The following is a 25,397-nucleotide window of genomic DNA, read 5'->3' on the forward strand; positions in this document are numbered from 1 at the left end:
GCATAACAATGAAAATTGATGCAATGCTTTCTAATAATACTGCCTAAGGGAAGCATGTATAATGTAAATAGAATTTGTCCTAGCACAGAACCCTGTGGAACTCCATAATTAACCTTAGTGTGTGAAGAAGACTCCCCATTTACATGAACAAATTGGAGTCTATTAGATAAATATGATTCAAACCACTGCAGTGCAATACCTTTAATACCTATAGTATGCTCTAATCTCTGTAATAAAATGTTCTGGTCAACAGTATCAGAAGAAACGAAGTAACTATTGAAGTTAACTCTGAAAGATCAACTGGAGCGAAGGAGCCTACATGAGTCTCAAACTCAAATGACCTGGGGGCCACTGCTGGCTCTGTCATACTCCAAGATTGGGTACCAAGCCCCAATAATAACAACTAGTATGCTGAATACCAAATCAGCTGATCTGAAAGATAAGCTCATGTTAAGAAGGAAAACGGGACCCCTCGACACCGACTACCAAGACTACGCTAAGTACCCCAGAAGTCTACTAGAAGATGCGACTGCAGCACTACAGTCAATCCCTACCACGACTATCACTGAAACCAATCAGTTGATGTATACCACGGCAACAGTGATCCTTGAGATGCTTGGCTATAAGATGAAAAGCCACAAAGAGCAATACCCTCCATGGAAAAGGCGGGTAGAGGCTAATATCAAAGCGGCACGGATTGAAGCTAGCCAATTATCAGAGTTCCAGACAGGTGTGATGAAGAAAGGGGTGCCTAAGTACAACAAACTGTCCATACCTGAGGCCTTAGAGACTGCCAAGCAAAGACTCACAGCATTGGCTAACCACCTGAAGAGGTATACCAGACAAATAGAAGCCAGGAGAGTAAACTGGCTGTTCTCCACTGAACCATCCAAGGTGTACTCTCAGTGGCAGTGGAACAATAGGGGAACAGCACCCCCACTAAGACTGGAGATGGAACAATACTGGAAGAGCATATGGGAGAGGGGTACAACACACAACACCAATGCTCAGTGGCTAGTGGATCTATGAGCAGACCACAGCAACCTCTCTGAACGGGCTCGAGTAACATCACAGCGGCAGACATCCAGGAAAGAGTCCCACACATGAAGAGCTGGACAGCACCAGGCCCTGACATGATACACAACTACTGGCTAAAGAAGCTAACTGCACTCCACAAGTGCCTGGCAGCACAAATGAACCAGCTGCTAGCGGCTAAGACACACCCAGAATGGCTGACAGAAGGGACCAGTCCCATCCAGCTACCGGCCCATAACCTGCGTTAGTACAACGTGGAAACTCCTGTCAGGCATCATAGCAACTAAGATGAGTAGGCATGTGGCTCAATACATGAGCGAGGCCCAGAAAGGGATAGGCAGAGAGACTAGGGGAGCAAAACACCAGCTACTGGTAGATAGCGCAGTCACTCGAGACTGTAAGACCCGGCTGACCAACATGTGCACTGCCTGGATTGACTACAAGAAAGCCTATGACTCGATGCTGCAGATATGGATCCTGGAATGCCTAGAACTGTATAAGATCAACAGGAACCAAGAGCCTTCATCAAGAACTCAATGGGTATGTGGAGAACAACACTAGAGGCCAACTTCAAGCCCATTGCACAAGTCAACATCAAGTGTGGGATTTACCAAGGAGATGCTTTGTCCCCACTGCTTTTCTGCATAGGCCTGAATCCCCTCAGCCAGATCATCAACAAGACTGGCTACGGATACCGACTACGGAATGGAGCAAACATCAGCCACCTCCTGTACATGGATGACATCAAGCTGTATGCTAAGAGTGAAAGAGATATTGATTCGCTGATCCACACCACCAGGATCTACAGCAATGATATCGGCATGCCATTCGGACTGGAGAAGTGTAGTCGGATGGTAACTAAGAGAGGAAAAGTAGTCAGAACTGAAGGGATTACACTACCAGAAGGCAACATTGCAGACATTGAGGACAGCTACAAGTACCTTGGAATCCCACAGGCAAATGGGAACCATGAAGAGGCCGATATTTTGCCCCAGTCCAGCCCTGGAAATCAGACAGAAACTCTGAGTAAGGACCAGGTGGACGATAGATAATAACAAATAAAACAGGTTTTTGAATTTCCCATTTAGGATGGACAAGACTAAGAGTCAGGCTTTCAAAAGAATGAAAACTTTGTCTGGGTCTTTGATGAATTAATAAGCTGGAATTCAAGATTGCTGCTACTCCTCCTCCTCAACCTGTGCTTCGAGCAGTCTGACAGTTACTGTGATTCGGACGTGTTGATTCATTTAAACTAACATATTCATCCTGTAGTAACCAGGTTTCTGTAAGGCAGAATAAATCAATATGTTGATCAATTATTAAATCATTTACTAATAGGGACTTGGAAGAGAGAGACCTAATGTTTAATAATCCACATTTAATTGTTTTATTTTTTGGTGCAGTTGATGAAGCTGTATTATTTATTGTTTTTGAATTTTTATGCTTAAATAGCTTTTTGCTGATTTTAGCTTTGTTTTTTGGTGGTCTGGGAGCAGGCACCGACTCTGTGGGGCTGGGGTTTTGGGGGGATGGCAGGAGGAGAGAAGCTGCAGAGAGGCGTGTAAGACTGCAACTCTGCTTCCTGGTCTCAACCCTGGGTAGTCAGTTTTTAGGAGGGTTAATAAATTTGGCCAGATTTCTAGAAATGAGAGCTGCTCCATCCAAAGTGGGATGGATGCCGTCTCTCCTAACAAGACCAGGTTTTCCCCAGAAACTTTGCCAATTATCTATGAAGCCCACGTCATTTTTTGGACACCACTCAGACAGCCAGCGATTCAAGGAGAACATGCGGCTAAACATGTCGCTCCTGGTCTGATTGGGGAGGGGCCCAGAGAAAACTACAGAGTCCGACATTGTTTTTGCAAAGTTACACACCGAGTCAATATTAATTTTAGTGACCTCCGATTGGCGTAACCTGGTGTCATTACTGCCGACGTGAATAATGATCTTAACAAATCTACGATTAGCCTTAGCCAGCAGTTTCAAATTTCCATGAATGTCGCCTGCTCTGGCCCCTGGAAGACATTTGACTATGGTCGCCGGTGTCTCTAGCTTCACGTTTCTGATAACAGAGTCGCCAATAACCAGAGTTTGTTCCTCGGCGGGTGTGTCGCCGAGTGGAGAAAAACGGTTAGAGATGTGAACAGGTTGGTGGTGTACCCAGGGCTTCTGCTTAGGACTATGCTTCCTCCTCACAGTCACCCAGCCGGCCTGTTTTCCCTGCTGCTCGAGATCTGCTGGGGGCCTGGCAAGATACAGGATTTTCCAGGGTGCGGAGCCGAGTCTCCAATTCAGAAAGCCTGGCCTCCAGAGCTACAAACAGACTACATTTATTACAAGTACCGTTACTGCTAAAGGAGGCCGAGGAGTAACTAAACATGTGACACCCAGAGCAGGAAAGTGCAGGAGAGACAGGAGAAGAAGCCATGCTGCTAGTGAGTCGGCTAAGAGCTAAGCTACTAGCTGCGCTAAGCTAGCGAATTTCTAAAAATAAATAATGTGAATAATGTGAATACAGGTGATTCAGCAAAGAGTGTGCTCTAGATAAAGGAGGTGAAGATTACACTAAAATATGTTGTTATCCAGATAGATCGAGCTATACAGATTTAACAGCTAACAGACAGCAAAACACGACTGTGCTCTGAAACAGGAAGTGATACAATACCACAATGAGCGCCAACACCAAGTGACAGCACCACCAAGCCTCACAGGACAGTCACAAGATGGCAAAAAGCCACTCACTTTGCAGCTGAGTGTGAAGCAGTGGGTATGAGAAACGTCTAAGTCTGAGGTCCCCAGGCAGAACAGGGTGGAGTTTTTTCTACTGTTCTTTAGTCTCTTTCTTTGAGCTTTGCCTCCTCCCTGTTGTCTTGACTGTGAGCACGTCTTTCTTGTTACCCTTCTGTATCCTTCGTTGGTTAGTTCCCTGTCTACAAATAGTCCTGTGTGTTATACTGAGTGTATGTTCCTGCTTTGTACCTGTGCTTCAGCTCTCTCACCCCAACCAGTCACAGCAGATGTTTTGTTCACTCTTACTCTGGTCCTTGTGCTCTGTTTGCTATAAGTTAGTTTTTCCTTCCCATGGTTGCCAAGTGCTGGCTTAAAGGATAGATTAAAGCAGACTGGTTTCCTCTATGCAATACAGTACATGACATACAGCATGTTATGGTTTGGCTTGGATAAAATGTGACTTGTATTCTAAAGTACATTGAGTGGTCAGTAAGACTTGAAAAGCGCTACATAAATGCAAGTTCATTGCATTACATTACATGCTTTGGTGTCACATTTTATTGCATCAGTTGACTTCTGTAGTATGTCAGACTACCTGAGCTGGAGCTAAATGTTTCCTGGCATATTTTAACTCAAACGACTAGCTTTCCTGAACTAAACCAATAAGTTTGATTGCCTAAACAGAATCAAACAGAAAATGAAAATAAAAGTAAAACAAAGTCAAACAGCAGTGGCCATAGACAGGACACAAACTAACACCCTTTGGGTGGAGGTCCTGTGGCTTATCTCATCCCACCTTTGCCCTCATGCAGACTCCCTCAGCTGAGACGCTACAAATGACAGTGGCAGTGGTGCAGTGGGTAGGCATTCGCCTTGCAGCCGGAGGGTTGCTGGTTCGAGCCCTTGTCCCTACGCTGCATTGTGTCCTTGGGCAAGACACTTAAACCACATTGCCTAACGGTAACGCCGGTCTCTAGCTGCATGACCGCAGATGCTCGTCTCTGGATGAGTGATCTAGAACACTCATTTCGTTGTGTGCCTTGTGCGCACAATGACAATGAGTTGAATCATCTGACACAGAATGCTTTAAAATGTGATGTCAAGGGGTTCATCATGTACTGCATCAGTATTTTGCCCATTACTAATTTGATCCAATACATGAATAACATTGAATCAACCCTTGCAACAAATTTTGCCATATTTGATCTGGAATAATGGTATTTATGAAAGGTTCTGTGTGCAAGTGTAATATTAATTAACCAAAGAGTTAATTCTTGCACCCAAGGAATTTTAGTGTTTATGGCAATACCATAATGTTTTAATTAGTTTCAATTAAATTACGTTTTATTTATATAGAGCCATTTTACAACAACATTTGCCTCAGTGCACTTAAAGATTAATTTGCTGTGACGGGGATCAGTTGATGAGGAAACAAGAAGCTTAAAATGCCAAATCAGATTAATCTCAGTGGAAAACATGCTGAGTGACCTCCTACAGGTCAAACCTGCAAAAACACCAAGTACCTACATTCTGCTTAATAAAGCAGTGCTTCCAGCAGGAACAGATTCTTAAATTCTTTTTCACTGTGGGGAAACTGGCTGCCTAGTGGTAGCTGGTAAATAGTTTCAATAGACTAAAAATAGTGCAGAAAATAAAAATGTATCCCTCTTTCATATTTGAATTTTTAATTTGAAATCTAACATGCTTAGAAGTGGAATCCAAGACAGAACACATTGGGAAAAGGATTCAATCAAATGACCCAGACCACATTTACACTTTGTACAGCTTACCTTTATCAGATCTCCTACAGTGTAGGAGTAAACTCATGTTAATACTATCATGGTATGTTGTTGGTATGACAGTCCAGTGATTCTGTAATATTGCAAGGCATGTTATGAAGTCAAATGGTCAGGTACTTATGTAGCACTTTACTACTCTAGCTGAGTACCATTATATCCATTAGTAGTATCCATTATAATAGTTAAGTCGTTTAATGTAATTGGAGAAAAAGAATGGTAAATGGACTAGCTCTTATATAGCGCTTTTCTACTCAGTCTGAGCACTCAAAGCGCTTATACAACACATTTGCATTTACCCATGCACACCCATTCATACAAGCACTTCCATGATTATTAAGCTAAGTGCTTTTATTATCTATCATTCGCACACATACATACTCCGACGGTTGCGTCGGAGAGCAACTTGTGGTTAAGTATCTTGCCCAAGGATACATTGGCATGTAGCCTGGAGTAGCCAGGAATTAAACCGATCAGTAGGTGATCCACTCTACCTACTGAGCTACAGCCACCCCAAGTAAATGACGAGGAGTACTGAAGGTATACACATGCTTTTTTCTATCACTAAGCATCTTGTCTAACATTGGCACACTCTCAGACTCTGATAGGGGTTGCTGTAGCTCAGGGAGTAGCGCAGGTCCACTACTCATCAAAAGGTTAGTGGTTCAAACCCTGGAATGCTAGATAGGTGTAGAAAAAAGTGTTTGTGTGAATGGATGTTGTACAAAATGCTTTGAGTGCTCAACTAGGAGAAGAAGAGCACTATATAAGAACTAGCCCATGCATTGGGGGCAACTCAGGGTTCTGTGTCTTGTGGAAGGATACTTCAATGTGCAGACTGGAGTAGTCAGGCAGCAAAGAATCAACCTTCCAATTGGTAGAAGAGCTGAGCCTGAGTGGGAAATGTATGCTGTAGCTATTTTGTAACAGCAAACCTCTCTGAAGCCTATGCTACAACTTATGGCATAACCTGATGTACACCTCGCTAGAAATGTAACTACACATCGCATTGAAGCAGCCCACAACTATTGTGATTGGCCTGTTCAGTACTGTCGACTCCTTGTGTTCATTTCCAGCCATGTTTTCACAGCAGTTTTTGAATTTATTAGTGAGAGAATAGCAATCATCATCTCAATATAAGGTCTCACAAATGTCAGCAAATTCCTGGAGGGAGATTGCTGAAACTGTCGGAACGGACTGTACAAAGAAACGGAAAAACTAGAGAGAGAAATATGAAAAAGCACAAGTACAAATGCCAGCAATGATGTCAGTTACTTATGTAGGGTATGCTGTAGGCTCTACAAAGATTCCACACAGAAGTCTAAAGCAGGTCTGATTTATATGTTTTTTATGTGGTGCCAGCCATGAGTTGATTACAGAATTTACTTTTGCATTCAGTTTGATTGCAGGCCACACTATGTCAAAAAGGTGTCCATGTTACTAAAAAACACTGGAAAGTGTTTACAAGGCTGCTGGGAAACAACCCATAAAGAAAAAAAGAGATCTCTCTGTCTTCTTATGTCTTAAAAGAATTACACATGCCACACACAACATGAACATCATACTTCTTTAATTAAAAAACCAAAACTGATCCACATGAAGCTGAAAGACAACAAAATGGCAACTTACAGGATGCTTTCTGTTCAAGAAAACTGACATCAAACTAGCTTTTACTGACAGTTCATTGAGTACAGTGATTACCAACAATGGCACAACAAAGCAAAAATCACATTTTTTGAGTAGTCCAATTATTAGGTCATCAGATATATACTGTATATACATATTTGGGAATCTACAAAGCAAATATGTCTGTATCACAATCATGTTTATTTGCATATTGGCTCATACAGGTATTTTATGTTTATGTTTTCATGGTCACAATGAAGATATGATACTAGATTCCAGCCCTTTTAACGTGGATAAGAAAAATTAGTTATCAAAAATAATTATCAACAATACTCAGTATGTAGATAATTTGCATACCATGTTACAAAGACACATCAATACAAGCTATAATTAGATGACAGGAATACCTAATGACTGATGTCCATGATATTTACTTTAAATAATGGTGTGATGTGTCTTACCAGCATTTGGTAGTACATTACAACAGTTCCAGCTTGAATCTTCAAGAATCAAGTGTAATTTTTGGTAGTAGTGATACAAAACCGCCCTTTGATCATGATTCAGAAATACTGATGCACAACAAGAGCAACTGCAAAACCTAGTTTCAGAAACTAGAACCTCTATAATCCTATTACTAGACTAAAATCCCACTGTGGTATTTTGCATTTCTGCTAACAAACATGGTTTGACCCTGATTGGACTCACCTCAATGTGAAGACAAGTTCATTTTTAAGGGTAATTATAAGACAAAAAAAAAAGTGTTCAGCATTCAGTGATCGGGGAAACCACACCCCTGCACCTCTAAGATTTGGTTGTCACAGGCTCTAACCTGTGATTGAGACTTTGGCCAATCACAGTTCTTTCTAGACACAAATAGTTGAGAAGAATTAATTTAGAAAGCACAAAGTCCACTGAAGTATGATGTTATGGTGGGACAGCTAAAGGATAGGAATTCCATTTGGGAAAGTGGGGTTTGAACTCTGCCAGAAGTCAGCACTGACTTCATTTTATATTTTTAGTGCACACTTCTGTGCACTGCTGCTTTAAAACATGTTTACAGCATTTAAGATAGTGGGAAAAAAATTACTCAAACAATACAGCTTATAACTTACTGAGTAAGTTACATATGTGTACAAATTCATCATAATACCATAAAACCCTTTAGGAAACTAATGTCAAATAAAATACCAGATTACAAGTATAACACTGGTCAATGATGATTTTGCTACCTGGAGAAAAATACCTGATTTAAGGTATTTCAGATGTGCTGATTCCAAATCTATAATCAGAATTTCTCTAGCACGTCAGGTTCTTGAGTTTACACATGTCAATATTTAGCTCATGTATTGCTGTTCTGGTGCTTCTCACACAAATATAGAGTGCTAAGATTTTTCTAATTGTGAAACTGAACAGAATTTATTAATAATTTGGGTGATTCTGGGGCTGAATCCAAATATGTTCATTGAAATTCAATCAGCTAAAGTTTAACTGCCAATATTGAGGATCAATGATGACAGAAACTTTCAGTTTCTTACAGTGACTGCATTGATCTATCAGTAGATAAAAACAAAGTGTTAGTGCTACATCCAGTGATGAATAGAATTTCTGGGGTGGTCCAAAGTGATGCTAAGCTTAAAGCTGGATCTCTGATGGACCCCAAGTCTGTGAGCTTATTAGAGACAAAGACTTTCTCTCTAAGCTCAGACCCTTGAACTAAGAGCACAGGAATCATTAGTTCAGGTGGGACAGAATTTCTTGGACAACCACAAACTATGAAGAACTGGTTGCCGACATGCTCGTCTCATTCAAACATGGGCTGCAGAACATCACCTAAGATTCACTTCCTTCACTCTCATCTTGACTTCTTTCCTCCCAGTTTGGGTGATGTGAGCGATGAGCATGGAGAAAGGTTCCACCAGGATATCTCTGAGATGGAGATCAGGTACCAGGGGCACTATAATGCAGACATGATGGTGACTACTGCTGGTTTCTACAGCGTCAAACTTCATGAAGCTATTGTACTACTATGTACTAAACTATTGTAATTCATTATTATCAGGCTGTCCTAAAAGCTCCCTGAAAAGCCTTCAGCTGATCCAAAATGCTGCAGCTAGAGTACTGACAGGGACTAGAAAGAGAGAGCAGATTTCTCCCATATTGGCTTCTCTTCATTGGCTCCCTGTTAAATCTAGAATAGAATTTAAAATCCTTCTCCTCACCTACAAGGTCTTGAATAATCAGGCCCCATCTTATCTTGAAGACCTCATAGTACCTGTAGCGGCGTTTCTTCTGTCTTATCCATGCCGCCTCTGGGCTGCTAGCACAGAAACTTGATCCTGACGTGTATGACAGTGGACTTTGTTTTAGTTTTCAAACATTTATTTTGTAATTATCACACCATAGTCACATGGTAGAAAAACTGTTTTGCTCCCGTCCCTAATGCAGCCCTCCAAACCTTCCCCATCTGACGTCACTCATTAAATTAAAAGGAGCAACATTAACAACAGTCAATTGCACATTTACAAATCTTTATGCATCATGTTTTAATTATTCAGGAACTAGAAGTGAGTAATAAACTTTGACTAAACCTTATATCAAACTTCTTATAAAGTGGCTCTTACAGTCCCATATCACCCCAATAGAGCACTTCTCTCTCAGACTGCTGGCTTACTTGTGGTTCCTCGGATACTTAAGAGTAGAATGGGAGGCAGAGCCTTCAGCTTTCAGGCCCCTCTTCTGTGGAACCAGCTTCCAGCTTGGATTCAGGAGACAGACACCCTCTCTATTTTTAAGATTAGGCTTAAAACTTTACTTTTTGATCAAGCTTATAGTTAGGGCTGGATCAGGTGACCCTGAACCATCCCTTAGTTATGCTGCTATAGGCCTAGTCTGCTGGGGGGTTCCCATAATGCACTGTTTCTCATTCACCTTATTTACTTTGTTTATACTCCACTCTGCATTTAATCATTAATTGATATTAATCTCTGTCTCTCTTCCACAGCATGTCTTTTCTCTCCCCTCAGCCCCCCCTCAGCAGATGACCCCCCCTCCCTGAGCCTGGTTCTGCTGGAGGTTTCTTCCTGTTAAAAGGGAGTTTTTCCTTCCCACTGTCACCAAGTGCTGCTCATAGGGGGTCGTTTTGACTGTTTTGTTTTCTCTGTATTATTGTAGGGTCTTTACCCACAATACAAAGCACCTTGAGGCGACTGTTTGTTGTGATTTGGCGCTATATAAATAAAATTGAATTGAATTGAAATTGAATTGAAGCACAAGAGCACGTTGTCACACTGTTTAGGCAGACTGACTGGACTATATTATTTTGAGATTCCTCATATGATTGATTCTGGGATCTGTGTCTTTTTGTTTTTTTGGCCTTTTCAGCTTAATTTGAGAGTTTTCCAGTGGAGATGGACAGGAAAGCTGGGAGGAAAAACAGGGGAAGGCATGCAGCAAATGGCAATGGGCTGGGACTCGAACCTGCGCCAGCCGCACAGCCAAGCGGCATACATGGTCACCTGCTCATGCCCTGAGCTATCCTGGCACACCGTCTGTGTCTTTTTTTCACCAGTTGTGTGTTTGCACTATTCTAATAAAATCATTGACGTCGAGTTTGGCGATTGGCATTTATTGGTGTAGTTACGTAACTCAAGATCCTGACGTGCTCGAGAAATTCTGTTTGCATATTTGGAGTCAGCATATTTGGAGTCAGCATACCCACATTAGTAACAATCAGTTGTTTTTCCTCAGGTAGCAGACAAAAACGGTTTCTTGTTGTTGACCAGTGTATTTGCTATAAATGTCTGTCAATCAGACAACCTACATCTATTAACCAATAATATGTTCCACAGTTAAGATTTGGACACTACTAGCTGAAACTGAGCAGGATATTCTTATTCTGTATGTAAGGTGTTATAAACTTGAATTATGCATTGACTTGAATCTGAAGTCTGACTTTAATTTTGAGAGATATAATCCAATAATAGATTCAAAGAAAAAAAAAGAACACCTATGTTTGATGCCTGGTTTTTATCTGTCCTCATGTTTCCAACACTGTTACACCAGAAAGACTTTAGGGGCATCCTCTTGCAGATAGAACAGCTCAAAAGTGCATTCACTAATGTGAACTGTAATGATGTGATGATGGAAACCTCAAATGACTCCTCATCACGTACTACTGTGTATCAGGTGAGAAATGCTGTACTCCTGCTGTTCAGCTGCAGGGGAGATATAAAGAGGTCCAGGAAGCAGGAGATGTCTGGAGGTCTGGTACCTAAACTGATACTGTACTCACAGAAGATGGACACTTTTCACAGGCTCCAGCTTTTCTCTTCCTGCAGAAGGCATACAGAGCTGTGAGGGGAACACAGCAGACTGACGACACCAGCAGCAGTCCAATGAAAACTTGACCAAAGACAGGGTACTCCATCACCACTGATTCACCCTGCAGAAACAGCAGGGGCAGTTAACCATTAGCAGGACAACTCAGATGACCAGGAGCAACTTTGTTATTAACTTGCATTATTTACTTTCTGTTTAATTTGAATCTCTGATTATAATGGCTTCATATCCTGTCATGCTATACAAATGCAGATGTACCATATCCTTAGGTCAATAAGGACACATAAATAACTACACATAATCTCTGGTTAAATTTTCCATGGATATGGCCGGTAAGAGTGCCCTTCCCTCACATTCATTCCCATAGTTTCAGCAATCGCCCTCCAGGAATTTGCTAATATTTGTGAGTCCTATTTTGATGCTATGAATATTATGTCTCATATTGAGGAGATGATGGATATTCTCTCACTGATAAATTCAAACGTGTGTTGAAAAAGTAGCCAGAAAGGCACAGGAGGAAACAATGCTAAACTGGCCAATTACAATAGGTGCAAGTCACCGTCTAATTGGAAGGTTGGTGGTTTGATCCCTGGCTGCTCCAGTCTGCATGCCAAAGTATCCTTGGGCAAGATACTGAACCCCAAGCTGCGCTCTGGTGTGTTCATGGGGGTGTGAATGTGTGTGAATGTTAGATAGAAAGCACTTAGGTGTAGAAAAAAGAGCTTGTGTGAATGTGTGTAATTGAAGCATGTTGTATAAAGTGCTTTGAGTGCTCAAGTAGAGTAGAAAAGCACTATATAAGAACCAGTCCGTTTACCATTTACTTCAACAAATCCTTGTTCTGCGTTTGAAAACAGGGCATCCATTCCCAACTGAATCTTGGGATGCCTTTGACTGAATAACTGTTCTTTAAATTTACTGTTAATCTTTGAGATTCACACTTGAAACATATGCATATTGGATAATTTTCCTCCATCCATCCATTCTCTTCCACTTATCCTGTTTAGGGTTGGGGGGGCTATCCCAGCTGAGGCAGGGTACACCTGTACAGGTCACTAGCCTCTCGCAGGGCCAACACAGAGAGACAGACAACCATTCACACCTATGGGCAATTTAGAATCACCACCTAACCTAACCCCAGTAACTGTGTGTCTTTGGACTGTGGGAGGAAACCCACACAGACACGGGGAGAAAATGCAAACGCCACAGAGAGGCCCGGGCCAAGACGAGATTGATCCCAGACCTTCTAGCTGTTCTTCTAGCTGTGAGGCAGCAGTGCTAACCACCACACCACAGTGCTGCCCTCATTATCTTCCTCAATAAAGAAAATACCAACTTGACCATTTTCTTTTATTTTTTTATATGTATTGTTATAGTAATGAGAATGTCATAATGTTTTTATGCAAAAATATACAAAATCTCAAATTTTAAAAATTTCTTCCATTTCACAGTGAGGCCACTGTGGGGATGCTCAAACTATGGAAAATATTTAGATAATCTAATATAGCCTAAAAGTAACTCTGTGTGAAGTAATCCTTTCTGCACCGGTTTACCTTGTTATTTCATATTATAGCTCTCATAACTGAGCTTTTGTCCGAATGTTAAGAAAGGTCACTATGGTTTTTCACAGCTGCTTCTAGTGTGGCACAAGTTCCCAATCTGCAAAATACACTGACAAATCTTTTTTATTACACTCATGTTACCTGTAGGTAACACATGCTTGTCAATTATGCTAACCACTAATTTTTTAGTGAAAATGAAGCATAATGCCAACCAAGACTGATGAGCTGTCCACACTGAACAACCAGTGGATTTACTGTGAGTGCAGCTTTTTTATCTTTACGGAGACGTCTGGGGCCCCATTTACACGACAACGTTTCCAGTGGAAACAGAGACATTTCAGAAACGATCTCCCTTTACACGGAAACGCAAAACACTGAAAATGCTGCAGTTCCTATAGCCAGGCCACAAATTGGTGGTGTGGATATAGGAGCCGCAACCATAGTGCGCATGTGCGAGAGCCCCCGTTTCCAAAAAGTATTGTTTTCACTCCATTCTCATGTAAACGGGAGGCTGAAATGCTGCTTTCATTCTGAAACAGTGTCATAGGGCCTGTGTTTACATCCCCCCAATGGCAGACACAGCCACTGCATGTGACAGGATTCACTCTGTCACAGCAAGGCTGCAGACACAGCATCCTGAGGCATTTATGATCATCTCTGGGGATTTGCTACTTTGGACTCTGCTTTGGCTGCTTTCTACCAGGTTGTGGACTGGACTTGTTGTACGCTAATGCGAGGGATGCATACAGAGTCACCACCCCCATTAGGGAAGTCTGACCACAACCTGGTTTACCTACAGCACAGTACACCCCCATGGTTCAAAGGCAGGCTGCAACAATGTGCTCCATCAGGAGGTGGTCCCCTGAAATGGAAAGTGCCCTCAGAGATTGTTATAACACCACAGACGGGGATGTGCTGCTGAGCCCACATTGTGAGGACATAGAGGGAATAACACACTGTCTGACAGATTATCTCAACTTCTGTGCAGACATGTTCTGTATGGTGACTGTACGGTGTTATCCTAAAAATAATAAAAAACCACGGGTAACACAGGAAGTCAAAGCCGTCCTCAACAGGAAGAACGCCGCCTTCAGGAGCAGGGACAGAGAGGTGATGAAAGCAGCACAGCAGGAGGTAAAACAATATGTGAGGGAAGCAAAGGACAGTTACAGGAGGAAGGTGGAGCAGAAGCTGAAGGAGAACAACATGAGGGAGGTGTGAAAACCATCACAGGCCACCAAACAAAGACCAGAGCTGTGTGTGTGTGTTCAATCAGCCCCTGTCCCCCCCACACTCCCCCTCACTGCAGCCATCTCTCCTTCTTCCCTCAAAACACCTCCCTCCAGTCAACACAGCACCCCTCCCCTCCTCCTCTACCACCACCACCACTACAACACAGACGTCTCCAAGCATCACGGCGGACCAGGTCAGGGGTCAACTGAGGAAGCTTCATCCCAGGAAAGCAGCGGGCCTGGAAAATGTGTGCCCCTGACTGCTGAAGACCTGTGCTGGTGAACTGGGTGAACCACTTCAACGCATCTTCAACCTCAGGCTGCAGCTGGGGAGAGTGCCTACTCTCTGGAAGACATCCTGCATCATTCCAGTACAGAAAAAGGACCGGCCGAGTGAGCTGAATGACTTCTGACCGGTGGCACTCACCTCACATTTAATGAAGTTGTTGGAGCGGCTTTTCCTCAGTCTCCTCAGACCCCAGGTGCAACATCCCCACGACCATCTGCAGTTTGCATACCAGGCAGGTGTTGGTGTGGAGGACGCCATCCTCTACCTGCTGCAACCAAGCACACTCTCATCTGGATAAGGGAAGTGGCATGGCGAGGATCCTCTTCCTGGATTTCTCAACTGCCTTTAACACCATCCAGCCCCTTATACTTCAGGATAAACTGAACAGGATGAGAGTGGACCCCTGCCTGGTCACCTGGATCTCCAGTTATCTCACCAACAGGCCGCAGTATGTCAGGCTGAAGGACACCATGTCTGATACTGTGATCAGCAACACCGGAGCACCTCAGGGGATGGTGCTTCCCCTCTTCTTTTCACCCTGTACACTGCAGACTTCTGATACAACTCTGAGCTGTGTCACATTCAGATGTTTGCTGATGACACAGTCGTTGTGGGGTGTATCAGGGATGACAGAGGCCCTTTTTCCACCGACAGGGTGCCGGTGCCAGTATTTGAACCATTCAGTGGTTTTTCCACTGCGAACGCACTCGGTGCTCAGCTGAAAAACTGGTTCAACTTGGGCCCCCCAAGCTAGCTGGTGACAAAAGCGGCAGAAGGGTGTGACTCTGCCATCTCAACGTAAAGTTTTCTACCACTCTTTCACTGCATGGTGTGTATTACAGGAGAAAAGGGAAGTGATTTTCACGGCTGTGAATTAGGTTGGGCTCTAAAGCTGAACTTGCTGCTTTGTATCAGTTCATATCACAGATAAAAGGACACAAAGTGCGTACTTGTCGTCTTGCTCTAATCGCTGTCTGTGTTTCCCTCTGTGCTGCACACAGATGCTGCAGTAGTTTGGTTTGGACCCTAAAACGTATTTGCAGCACGAGAAAGGAGAGCGTGTTCTCCCACGTTTGTGCGCTTCGGCTTCCGTGTCCAGACGAGGCCCCGCCCACACTCATACGTAAAGGAGCAGTTCACAGAAACGTGGTGGGAATGCAGCCAGAGAGGAGGAATACAGGAGCCTGGTCAGGCACTTTGCTGTCTGGTGCCACAGGAACCACCTACAGCTCAACACCTCAAAGACCAAGGAGCTGGTCATTGACATTAGGAAGTCCAGACAGAGGTTACAACCAGTTCTTATTGAGGGAGTTGAGGTAGAGACTGTAGATGCTTACAAGTACCTTGAACTGTGGTTAGACAGCTGGACTGGACATACAACACAGAACATCTGTACAGGAAGTGACAGAGCAGGCTCTACTTGCTCAGCACGACCAAACACAACTTAAAGAAATACTTGTTTGTTTATTGTGATTTCTGCTGTGTTTGTGTACCTATGTTACCTGTAAAAGCTGCTACTGGAACTTTAATTTCCCTGATGGAATCTTCCTAAAGGGATTAATAAAGTTTTATCTAATCTAATCTAATCTAATCTAATCAGTTGTGGGGGAATTATCTCTCCTAGGATACTTAAGAGTAGAATGGGAGGCAGAGCCTTCAGCTTTCAGGCCCCTCTTCTGTGGAACCAGCTCCCAGCTTGGATTCAGGAGACAGACACCCTCTCTATTTTTAAGATTAGGCTTAAAACTTTCCTTATTGATAAAGCTTATAGTTAGGGCTGGATCAGGTGACCTATCCAGATTTCTGGCAGTCACATTTCTTTGGGGTGCATGGTATTACCTGAGACTGACTTAAACATATCCTGTCTTCAATGGTTTCAGTCCACACTGTTTGTAGAGGAGCATTTAGAATGCCACAGGAATAAATACAAGAGTAATTGAAGGACTGACCACTTTGAACATGGCTTTAACAAAATGCCTGGACCTGGCGTGGGACATAAATGGAGACACATGGGGATTAACTAAACCAAAACTCACCAGCTCTTTGTTCCATGCTTGGTAGGTGGGTGTCCCTCCCTGGATGTAGTTAATGATGTAGAATATAAAGAGGGCAATAAGGAGCAGGGGACTGGTTAGTGCCCACATGATTTTCCAGTACCAGTTGGGACGATGACCGAGCATGTCTTCTATGTCTTTTTCAAACCTAAAGAGAGGAGAGAATATTCATGTCTAATATTATTCACTTTTGCAGTAGTAGTTTAAAGCATTTCTAATGATGCAGCAGTGGTCACTATTTGCAGGCAAAACAAACATTTTTGTAGTAACAGGAGATCTACATTAACAAATGTGGACACTACCACAGATGACTACACAAACCTTTTAATTCCATAGATGTAACTAACAGCTATGACCTCGATGAGGACGATGAACAGCAGAGAGAAAGTGGCTGCATAGTCATTGAATATGGTAAACCAGTAATTCCCCGATGTGGTGGTGAATCCCAGGCCCAGCAGCAGACAGAACAAACACACTAAACCTGCAAGAAAACCTCAAACCTTAGTCACTGCTATCCTTTACTTTAAATTATGACTTTTAACAATACTATACTGCAGTAAGCAGCTGACATGCATACTGTAAATGGATATTCTATACATACAAACAAATATCAAAATGGCTTGAATTGTGAGAAAATTAATGAGTAAACCAAAAAAAGATTCAATTCAGTTTTATTTACATAGCACTAAATTGCAACAAGAAGTCACCTCAAGGTGTTTTATGTCGTGGGGTGGCTGTAGCTCAGTAGGTAGAGCAGGTCACCTACTGATTGGAAGGTCAGTGGTTCGATTCCTGGCTACTCCAGGCTACATGCCAATGTATCCTTGGGCAAGATACTTAACCCCAAGTTGCTCTCCGACCGTCCTGTCGGAGTATGAATGTGTGTGAATGTTAGCTAATTAAAAAGCACTTAGCTTAGTAAACATGGAAGTGCTTGTATGAATGGGAGTGCATGGGTGAATGTAAAACGTGTTGTATAAGCGCTTTGAGTGCTCATACTGAGTAGAAAAGCGCTATATAAGAACTAGTCCATTTACCATTTACCATGTTGTAAGGTAAAGACCCTACAATAAGAATCTAGAGGACTTAACGTTGCTTAATACTTTTTATGTGTTCAGAATCGACTATAGTGGTAGACCTTTGCTTCCTATAAACTCAGTGTCATTGCACTCGGTGCAGTTTGAGCTGTGCTCTGTTACAGTATTTCTGAATCACTAAAACACTAAACCACATTCCCTAAACCAGATCCACAGAAGCCTAAATGAACTTCTCGAATCACACACTCTTCTGGCCAAACTGCAAACACAGTTCAGACACATCAACTCAATCACTCGCTTTTGTGCAACCACAAACAATTCAATTCAATTCAATTTTATTTATATAGCACCAAATCACAACAAACAGTCGCCTCAAGGGGCTTTGTATTGTGGGTAAAGACCCTACAATAATACAGAGAAAACCCAACAGTCAAAAGACCCCCTATGAGCAGCACTTGGTGACAGTGGAAAGGAAAAACTCCCTTTAACAGGAAGAAACCTCCAGCAGAACCAGGCTCAGGGAGGGGGGGTCATCTGCTGAGGGGAGAGAGACAGGACAGAAGACAGACACAGTCTCAGTCACTAAACACACTTCACACAGATGTCCAGTGTTATATGGCCCCAGGTTAGCATGATGGTGGAGGACCCCCAGTTACCAATGGCTGCACAGTGGGTGACAATGCCACCCCGCTGGCCAGGGACTCCCACATGTTGCATGAAAAGGGCACTCCTGCCACCCGCATGTGGTCATTGTTCAATCATGGGAAAGGGGGAGTACACTTATGAATGTATATTTCCAGTGGACATTACACTGTAATGAACATCACAGTACTTGCAGTGTGGCATACTGTGTGTTAGATGCTGTACAGCATGGAACAGTGAATGTCCTGATGATGCTGCCACAGAGAATCTGCTCAGATTGGGTTGGACCCTTCGTCCTGCTTCCCTCATGGTCATCCCGCAGACGAGGACATGATTTGTTTTCTCGGTCCTCCTCGTCCTCTTCCTCCTGTGCCTCTCTGTATGTGTCTGTCCATTGTAGATACACATGCCACCTGCACACTGATCTGACTTTCATCCTGCCCAGTTGGTCTGCTCACATCATTAGACACGTGTGTGTCCAATTGTGAGTTGCTGTGTTAATTTCGTTGATGAAATATTTTCGTCATAGTTTTCGTCAACGACCCTTTTTTTCATTACAATAACGAGATGATAACTAAATAAAAACTACCTAAAAGGATAAAAACGATGACTAAATTGACACTTTCTCAATGAATGAAAACGAGACGAAAATGGTTGGCGGGGACAACATCCAATCAGAACTGATTTGATTTTGTGACAGGACGGGACAAGTTAGGAAAGCATCCAATCAAACGCAAAATTGCGCAAATTTGCTCTAAACCCGGGAAGGACAAACTAGACCAGGGGTGGGCAACTCCAGGCCTTGAGGGCCGTGTCCTGCAGGTTTTAGATGTGTCCCTGATCCAACACACCTGACTCAAATGGCTGAATTACCTCCTCAGTATGCAGTCAAGTTCTCCAGAGTCCTGCTAATGATTTCTATATGTAATTCAGGTGTGTTGGATCAGGGACACAACTAAAACCTGCAGGATACCGGCCCTCGAGGCCTGGAGTTGCCCACCCCTGAACTAGCCTGTGATTGGTCGTTCCTTCCGATAGAACTAAGTGATGTAAACAATGTCAGCAGGGAGAAAGAGAAGAGCCAATGTATGGACACATTTGTCCTTTGACGCTGTGACAAACAAAACGATGTGTAAACCATGTGGGGCGACTATCTTGGGTAAAAACACGACAAATCTTAAACGACATCTGCAAACCAGTCACCCAGATCTCCATGCAAAGGTCAGCATTTTAATGTCATGCAGGGTAAAGTGTTTTTCCCAGTTTGTGTTTAGAGAAAATCTCCACACCGCGGTGGATTAGCCTTTATAATCTTAGTCCTGAACACTGCCCTGTACCTTTCAGAGCGTCCTGCTGTAAAACGCTCCGATTATCTCAGTAAGGTGGTGTTAATGATCAGGCGTGTGGGAAGCAGGTGAAACGCTAATGTTAATATTACTAATAATATTCCATAACTTTTAATAAATGTTTAATTTCTCGTAAGTGTGTATAATGACTAATTCAAGGGAAGTGAAGAAAAAGCATTTACATTTTACACCCTTTATATTTTAGTCGACTGAATCGACTGTAGATTTAGTCGACTATATTCTTACCATAATTCCTCGACTAAAACTAAAACTATTCAGATGACTAAATTATGACTAAAACTAAATTACATTTTTGTCAAAAGACTAAAACTAAATCAAAATTTGCTGTCAAAATTAACACAGGTGAATTGTTGTGTGTAACAGCTGAGAGCGGTGTTGGAGTTGTGTTCACATTCTGCTGACAGTGTTTATGGTTTTGCAACAATGTTTTCAGTGACTGTGTTTGAGGTTCAGCAACACACGTGTGAAGTGTGTTTATGACTGAGAATGTGTTTGCTGTTACAGGAAAGAGAGCGATTGAACTGATGTGTCTGAGTGCCTGAACGGTGTTCGCGGTTTGGCCAGAAGAGTGTGTGATTCGAGAAGTTCATTTCGGCTTCTGTGGATTTGATTTAGGGAACGGGGTTTGGTGTTTTAGCGATTGTGAAATACTGTAAAATATGAGCTTACAAAAAACATTCTCAATATGTCGGCAAGAGTGAACAGAGTACCAGGATCCATATTTTTTATGCACTCAGATGAAAAGTAGTTCTATAAGCTGCAAAAATGATTAATGCTGATCTTTACTACAGTAACTGTGTTTCTAACACAACCAGCCAAATAGAAAAAGTAAGGCAATAGTGAGAATATAAACTACCAGCACAGAATAATGTCAACAAATGCCTTAAACATCTTTTCCATCAACATTAGCTTGGATCTTACCATTGAACAGCTCGGTCCTCATGCAGGATATAATCTTGAAATCACGTAGTGGGGTGATGATGGCTGTGACGTTGCCCAGCATGCTGCCCATTCCTAACAGCAGGAGCATGAAGAAGTACAGTACTGACCACAGCTGTGGCAATGGCATGTTTTTAATGGCCTCACTGTACACTATGAAGGCCAGGCCTGACCCCTCTACTGCCTGAAAAAGATGAAAGCGAGTTCAAAGTTAGAACAGAAATTGAATTTGGCTTTGGTTTTCCTGCATTCATATTACATTTGTCAAACAATGTCACCTTTAAACTCTAGGAAAGCAGACGTGCCCCATCTCTCTCTCACTATCTAAGAGCAGCAATAAAAAGGCATCAACATACTTTTGTACCTCGATGTAAAACTAGATTCTCCTGTTTTCACCAGATATTTAACCTGCTCTAGTCAAACTCCTGAGGGTGGGTTTCAATGAGGTTTTCAATGGAATTTGTAGTGTCTCCAGATTCAGGTTCAGGTTGAAGATTGAAGGACAAAGCTTGTAAACTAGGACCTTGAAAACTCTGAAAATGCTGGGTTTCTTGACCTGATGTGTACAAGTGGGGGAAGGAAGAGCCGGCTCTTTGAAGTGAACAACGGGAGCCGGCTCCTCATTATGAGCCATTTCTTTTTTGTGGAAGCTGCAGGTGATTGGTTAAGATGGGTGGCAGCATCTGTGTGTATACACTGAGCGGGAGGGGAGGGGCCACGGACACACCGCACAGTGATTTCAGAAACACCAGAGAGGGAGGGGTTCTTTCAAATTTCACTTGGAGACAGGAAAAAGCCAGAGGAAGTTTAGCTTTGGTGAGGAAAATGAGTGACAGAAAACATAGTAAATATTGGACACATTTTAATGTGATAGACAGGCAGAATGTAGACTGCAAAGTTAACATTTCATATCAAGCAGGCTACACAAACAACCTGCACAGACATATATGAACTGTTCATCCATCAGTGCAATTAGAACAAAGAACAAAACAGGGTAGGTCATATCAAGTCAGGAGAAACAGGATCAGTCCTTCAAAGGCCCTGGGTTTTTCTGAGTGTCAATCTTTTGTTTTATAATTTGTATTTGGAGCACTTTATTCTATGTTGAGCATATAAAGAATGTATATTTTTACATTAGTGATTCGTTTTACACATTTTTTTATAAGTAAAATCTGAGGAGCCACTTGGGAGCTGAAAGAGCCGGCTCTTCTTTGGGAGCTGAACCTAAAGAGCCGGCTTTCTGAAAAGAGCCGGAATTCCCATCACTAGCAGTCTATTCTTGCACCAGAGAGAGAAATTTGGGAGAGGAGGTGAATGCTCTAAAAGACAATATAAAAATGCAATGTGAAGAGAACCAAGTGGTTATTTTCTCTAGATGTTGCAAATGTGTAGAGGAAAATTGGATTTTATGGTTCATTGCAAGAAATGCAAGAGGAATAAGCATTGACAAAAAACTGAACTTGTGAAGTGGGTTTAAGATTTTTGTCTTTTTCTCTACTCATTTTTGCCATGTTGGATTTAATCTGAAAGGAGTTGAAGGATCTCATACTGGATCGTGGCTTCCCTATTTTGGATGCGGCTAGAAGGGAACTACGCTGCGGGCCAAGGCGTAACCTCTCTGCTCTCTCATTTCAGAACAATATTTCAAAATCAGCATTTAGAAATCATCATTTAGCTTAGGATTGATTAGTTAGTTATACTAAGAAATATGTGATCTGATATTTTTTACTAATTTATTTGAGCTGCTTGCTTGCTCCTGTTAAATTAATTAATAAAGTATTCTAGTTGCATTTAAAGTCTAAATTGCATACATTCCCTTTTTAACTCTTTGTAGAATAGCAAAGGTATAAAATTAGGTCTCTTAATGGTTCTTATAGGTTGTTCTAGTTATTAAAAGCAATTGATCCCTTGGACCTATTTTCCCGGTCAGTAAAGTATTACCTAGCTGTCATGCCAAGTGCACCACACCATTAGAGGAGGACTTCCAGTAACAGACATGACTGTTGATTGCACTTAACTATTGGGGTTGCTAGTTGGTTGCAACTGCAAAGGATAGCAGGGTCAGTATCTGGGATTAGTAGGCAGTAGAGTTAGGCAAGCCTCCTCAAACGGGCTTAAATAGTTTCTGTAAATTTCTAATATGGTAATACCCATAGGTTCAGAAACTCAGATATTATGTATAAAAATGTTTGTAATTCCTAAAGAGTAAATGCAATAGACAACCCCTATGTAAGATGACACTGGCAGATCGATCCCTGGCTATCGAGACTTTCTATTGGGACATGAAAGTCACCTCTCTGGTGGGGAAGGAGCATGGGCTAGTGCATGAGGTTGAGAGATACCAGCTAGATATAGTCTGGCTCACCTCAACGCACTGCCTGGGCTCTGGAACCACTCTCCTGGAGAGGGGCTGGAGTTGGTGAGCTGGGTGGGTATCCTTGTATCTTCTTGGCTTACTGTCTGTATGTTGGAGTTTTTACTAATGGACAAGAGGGTTGCTTCCCTGAGCCTCCAGGCTGGGGAATGGGTCCTGACTGTTGTCTGGGATTATGCGCCAAATGACAGTTTATAGAGTGCCCACCCTTCATGGAGTCGCTGGGTGGGGTGCTTGAGGGTGCTCCATCCAGTGAGTCAATTGTCCTACTGAGAGACTTCAACACTCATGTTTGAATTGACAGTGAAACCAGGAGGGGTGTGATTGGGATTGGGAGGATCTGAATCCAAGTCGTGTTTTGTTATTGGACTTTTGTGCAAACCACAGTTTGTCCATAATGAACATCATGGTAGAACATAAGGATGTCCATAGGTGCATGTGGTACCAGGATGCCCTGGGTTGCAGGTTGATGATTGATTTTGTAATCATATGATCAGATCTGTGGCTGTATGTTCTGAACACTCGGGTGAAGAGAGGAGCTGAGCCGTCAACTGATCACCACTTGGTGATGAGTTGGATCAGGTGGTGAGGAAGGATGCTGGACAGACCTGGCATGCCTAAATGTATAGTGAGGGTATGCAGGGAACACTTGGTAGAGGCCCCAGTCCACAAGATCTTCAACTTCCACCTCAGAACTTCAACAGCATTCTGAGGGAGGCTGAGGACAAGAAGTCCAAACGGACCATGTTTCACACCTCCATTATTGAGGATGCTGGTCAGAGCTGTGGTTGCAAGGGGGTTGGTACCTGTGGTGGTGGTAATCCCTAAAGCAGATGGTGGTAACCGGAGGCAAAGAGAGCCATCAAGCTGAAGAACAAGTCCTACCGAGCCTTGTTAGCCTGTGGCAATTGAGGAAAAACTCAGGTGTGGGAGGAGTTTGGTGTGGCCATGGAAAAATACATTCGGATAGCCTCGAAGTGATTCTGGCGAACTGTCAGGTGACTCAGGAGGGGAAAGTGGTGCTCTACTCACATAGAGTATTGTGCGGGCGGGGCGCTGCTGACTTCAACTGAAGCTAAAGTCTGGTGGTGGAAGGAATAGTTCAAGGCCTCCTTAATTCCACTGACATGCCTTCTATAGTGGAACAAGAGTCTGGGGACAAAGAGGTCACTGAGGCAGTTAAACAACTCCTTGGTGGCAGGGCAACCTGGGGTGGAGGAAATTTTTCCCAAGTTCCTGAAGGCTCTAGATGTTGTAGGACTGTCTTGGTTGACATGTCTCTGCAACATTGGATGGAGATCTGGGGTGTGCCACTGGATTGGCAGACTGGTAAATGGACTAGTTCTTATATAGCGCTTTTCTACTCAGTATGAGCACTCAAAGCGCTTATACAACCTGTGCATTCACCCATGCACTCCCATTCATACAAGCACTTCCATTTTTTACTAAGCTAAGTGCTTTAATTAACTAACATTCACATGCATTCTTACTCCGACAGAACGGTCGGAGAGCAACTTGGGGTTAAGTATCTTGCCCAAGGATACATTGGCATGTAGCCTGGAGTAGCCAGGATTCGAACCGCTGACCTTCCGATCAGTAGGTGACCTGCTCTACCTACTGAGCTACAGCCACCCCAAACTGGGGTGGTGGTCCCCATCTTTAAGAAGGGGGACTAGAGGGTGTGCTCCAACTATTGGGGGAATCACACTCCTCAGCCTTCCTGGAAAGGTCTGAGCCAATGTGCTGGAAAGAAAGGTCCATCCATTAGTCAAGCCTCAGATCTAAAAGGAACAATGCGGTTTTCATCCCGGTCAAGGAACGCTGGACCAGCTCTTTTTCCTCTCAAGGATATTCTAGTGTGCGTGGGAGTTTGCCCATCCAGTCTACATGTGTTTTCTGGACTTGGAGAAGACATTTGACCACGTCCCTTGGAGTATCCTGTGGGGGGGTGCTCCAGGAGTATGCTGTGTACAGTCCCTGTACAACCACAGCAAGAACTTGGTCCACATTGCTAGCAATAAGTTGGGTAAACTGTTCCCTGTGGGTGTTCGACTCTGCTAGGGCTGCCCGTTGTCACCGATTCTGTTCATAATTTTTATGGACAGAATTTCTAGGTATAGAAATTGGTGGCCTCAGAATCTCATTTCTGCTTTTTGCAGATGATGCGGTCCTGTTGGCTTTATCAGGTGGTTGCCTCCAGCTTGCAAGTGCAAGTGGCTGGAATGAGAATGGTCCTCAGCCAGAAAAGGGTGGATGCCCACTCTGACTCAGGGACACGGATACAAGCGGTGGAAATGAGCTTCCTCTGAAGGGTGGCTGACCTCTCCCTTAGAGATAGGGTGAGAAGCGCAGTCATTCGGGAGGGGCTCAGAGTAG

The 25,397-nt window shown here is 43.0% G+C and overlaps 1 protein-coding gene across 1 annotated transcript in view; it reads right to left on the reverse strand.

Moving 5' to 3' along the window:
• Nucleotides 1-11,219: 11,219 nt before the first annotated feature.
• slc6a20 (solute carrier family 6 member 20) overlaps nt 11,220-25,397 on the reverse strand; it is a 42,641-nt gene continuing 28,463 nt past the window's right edge. Inside the window, exons 8-11 of the mRNA XM_030724668.1 lie at nt 20,630-20,831; nt 16,984-17,143; nt 16,645-16,810; nt 11,220-11,628 (exon numbers count right to left, since the gene is read on the reverse strand). Coding sequence (XP_030580528.1) covers nt 11,458-11,628; nt 16,645-16,810; nt 16,984-17,143; nt 20,630-20,831 — 699 coding nt within the window. The 3' untranslated portion in view covers nt 11,220-11,457. The remainder of the gene's footprint in view (nt 11,629-16,644; nt 16,811-16,983; nt 17,144-20,629; nt 20,832-25,397) is intronic.

The sequence above is a fragment of the Archocentrus centrarchus genome, unplaced genomic scaffold, assembly GCF_007364275.1.
Source record: "Archocentrus centrarchus isolate MPI-CPG fArcCen1 unplaced genomic scaffold, fArcCen1 scaffold_40_ctg1, whole genome shotgun sequence".
Classification (NCBI taxonomy): domain Eukaryota; kingdom Metazoa; phylum Chordata; class Actinopteri; order Cichliformes; family Cichlidae; genus Archocentrus; species Archocentrus centrarchus.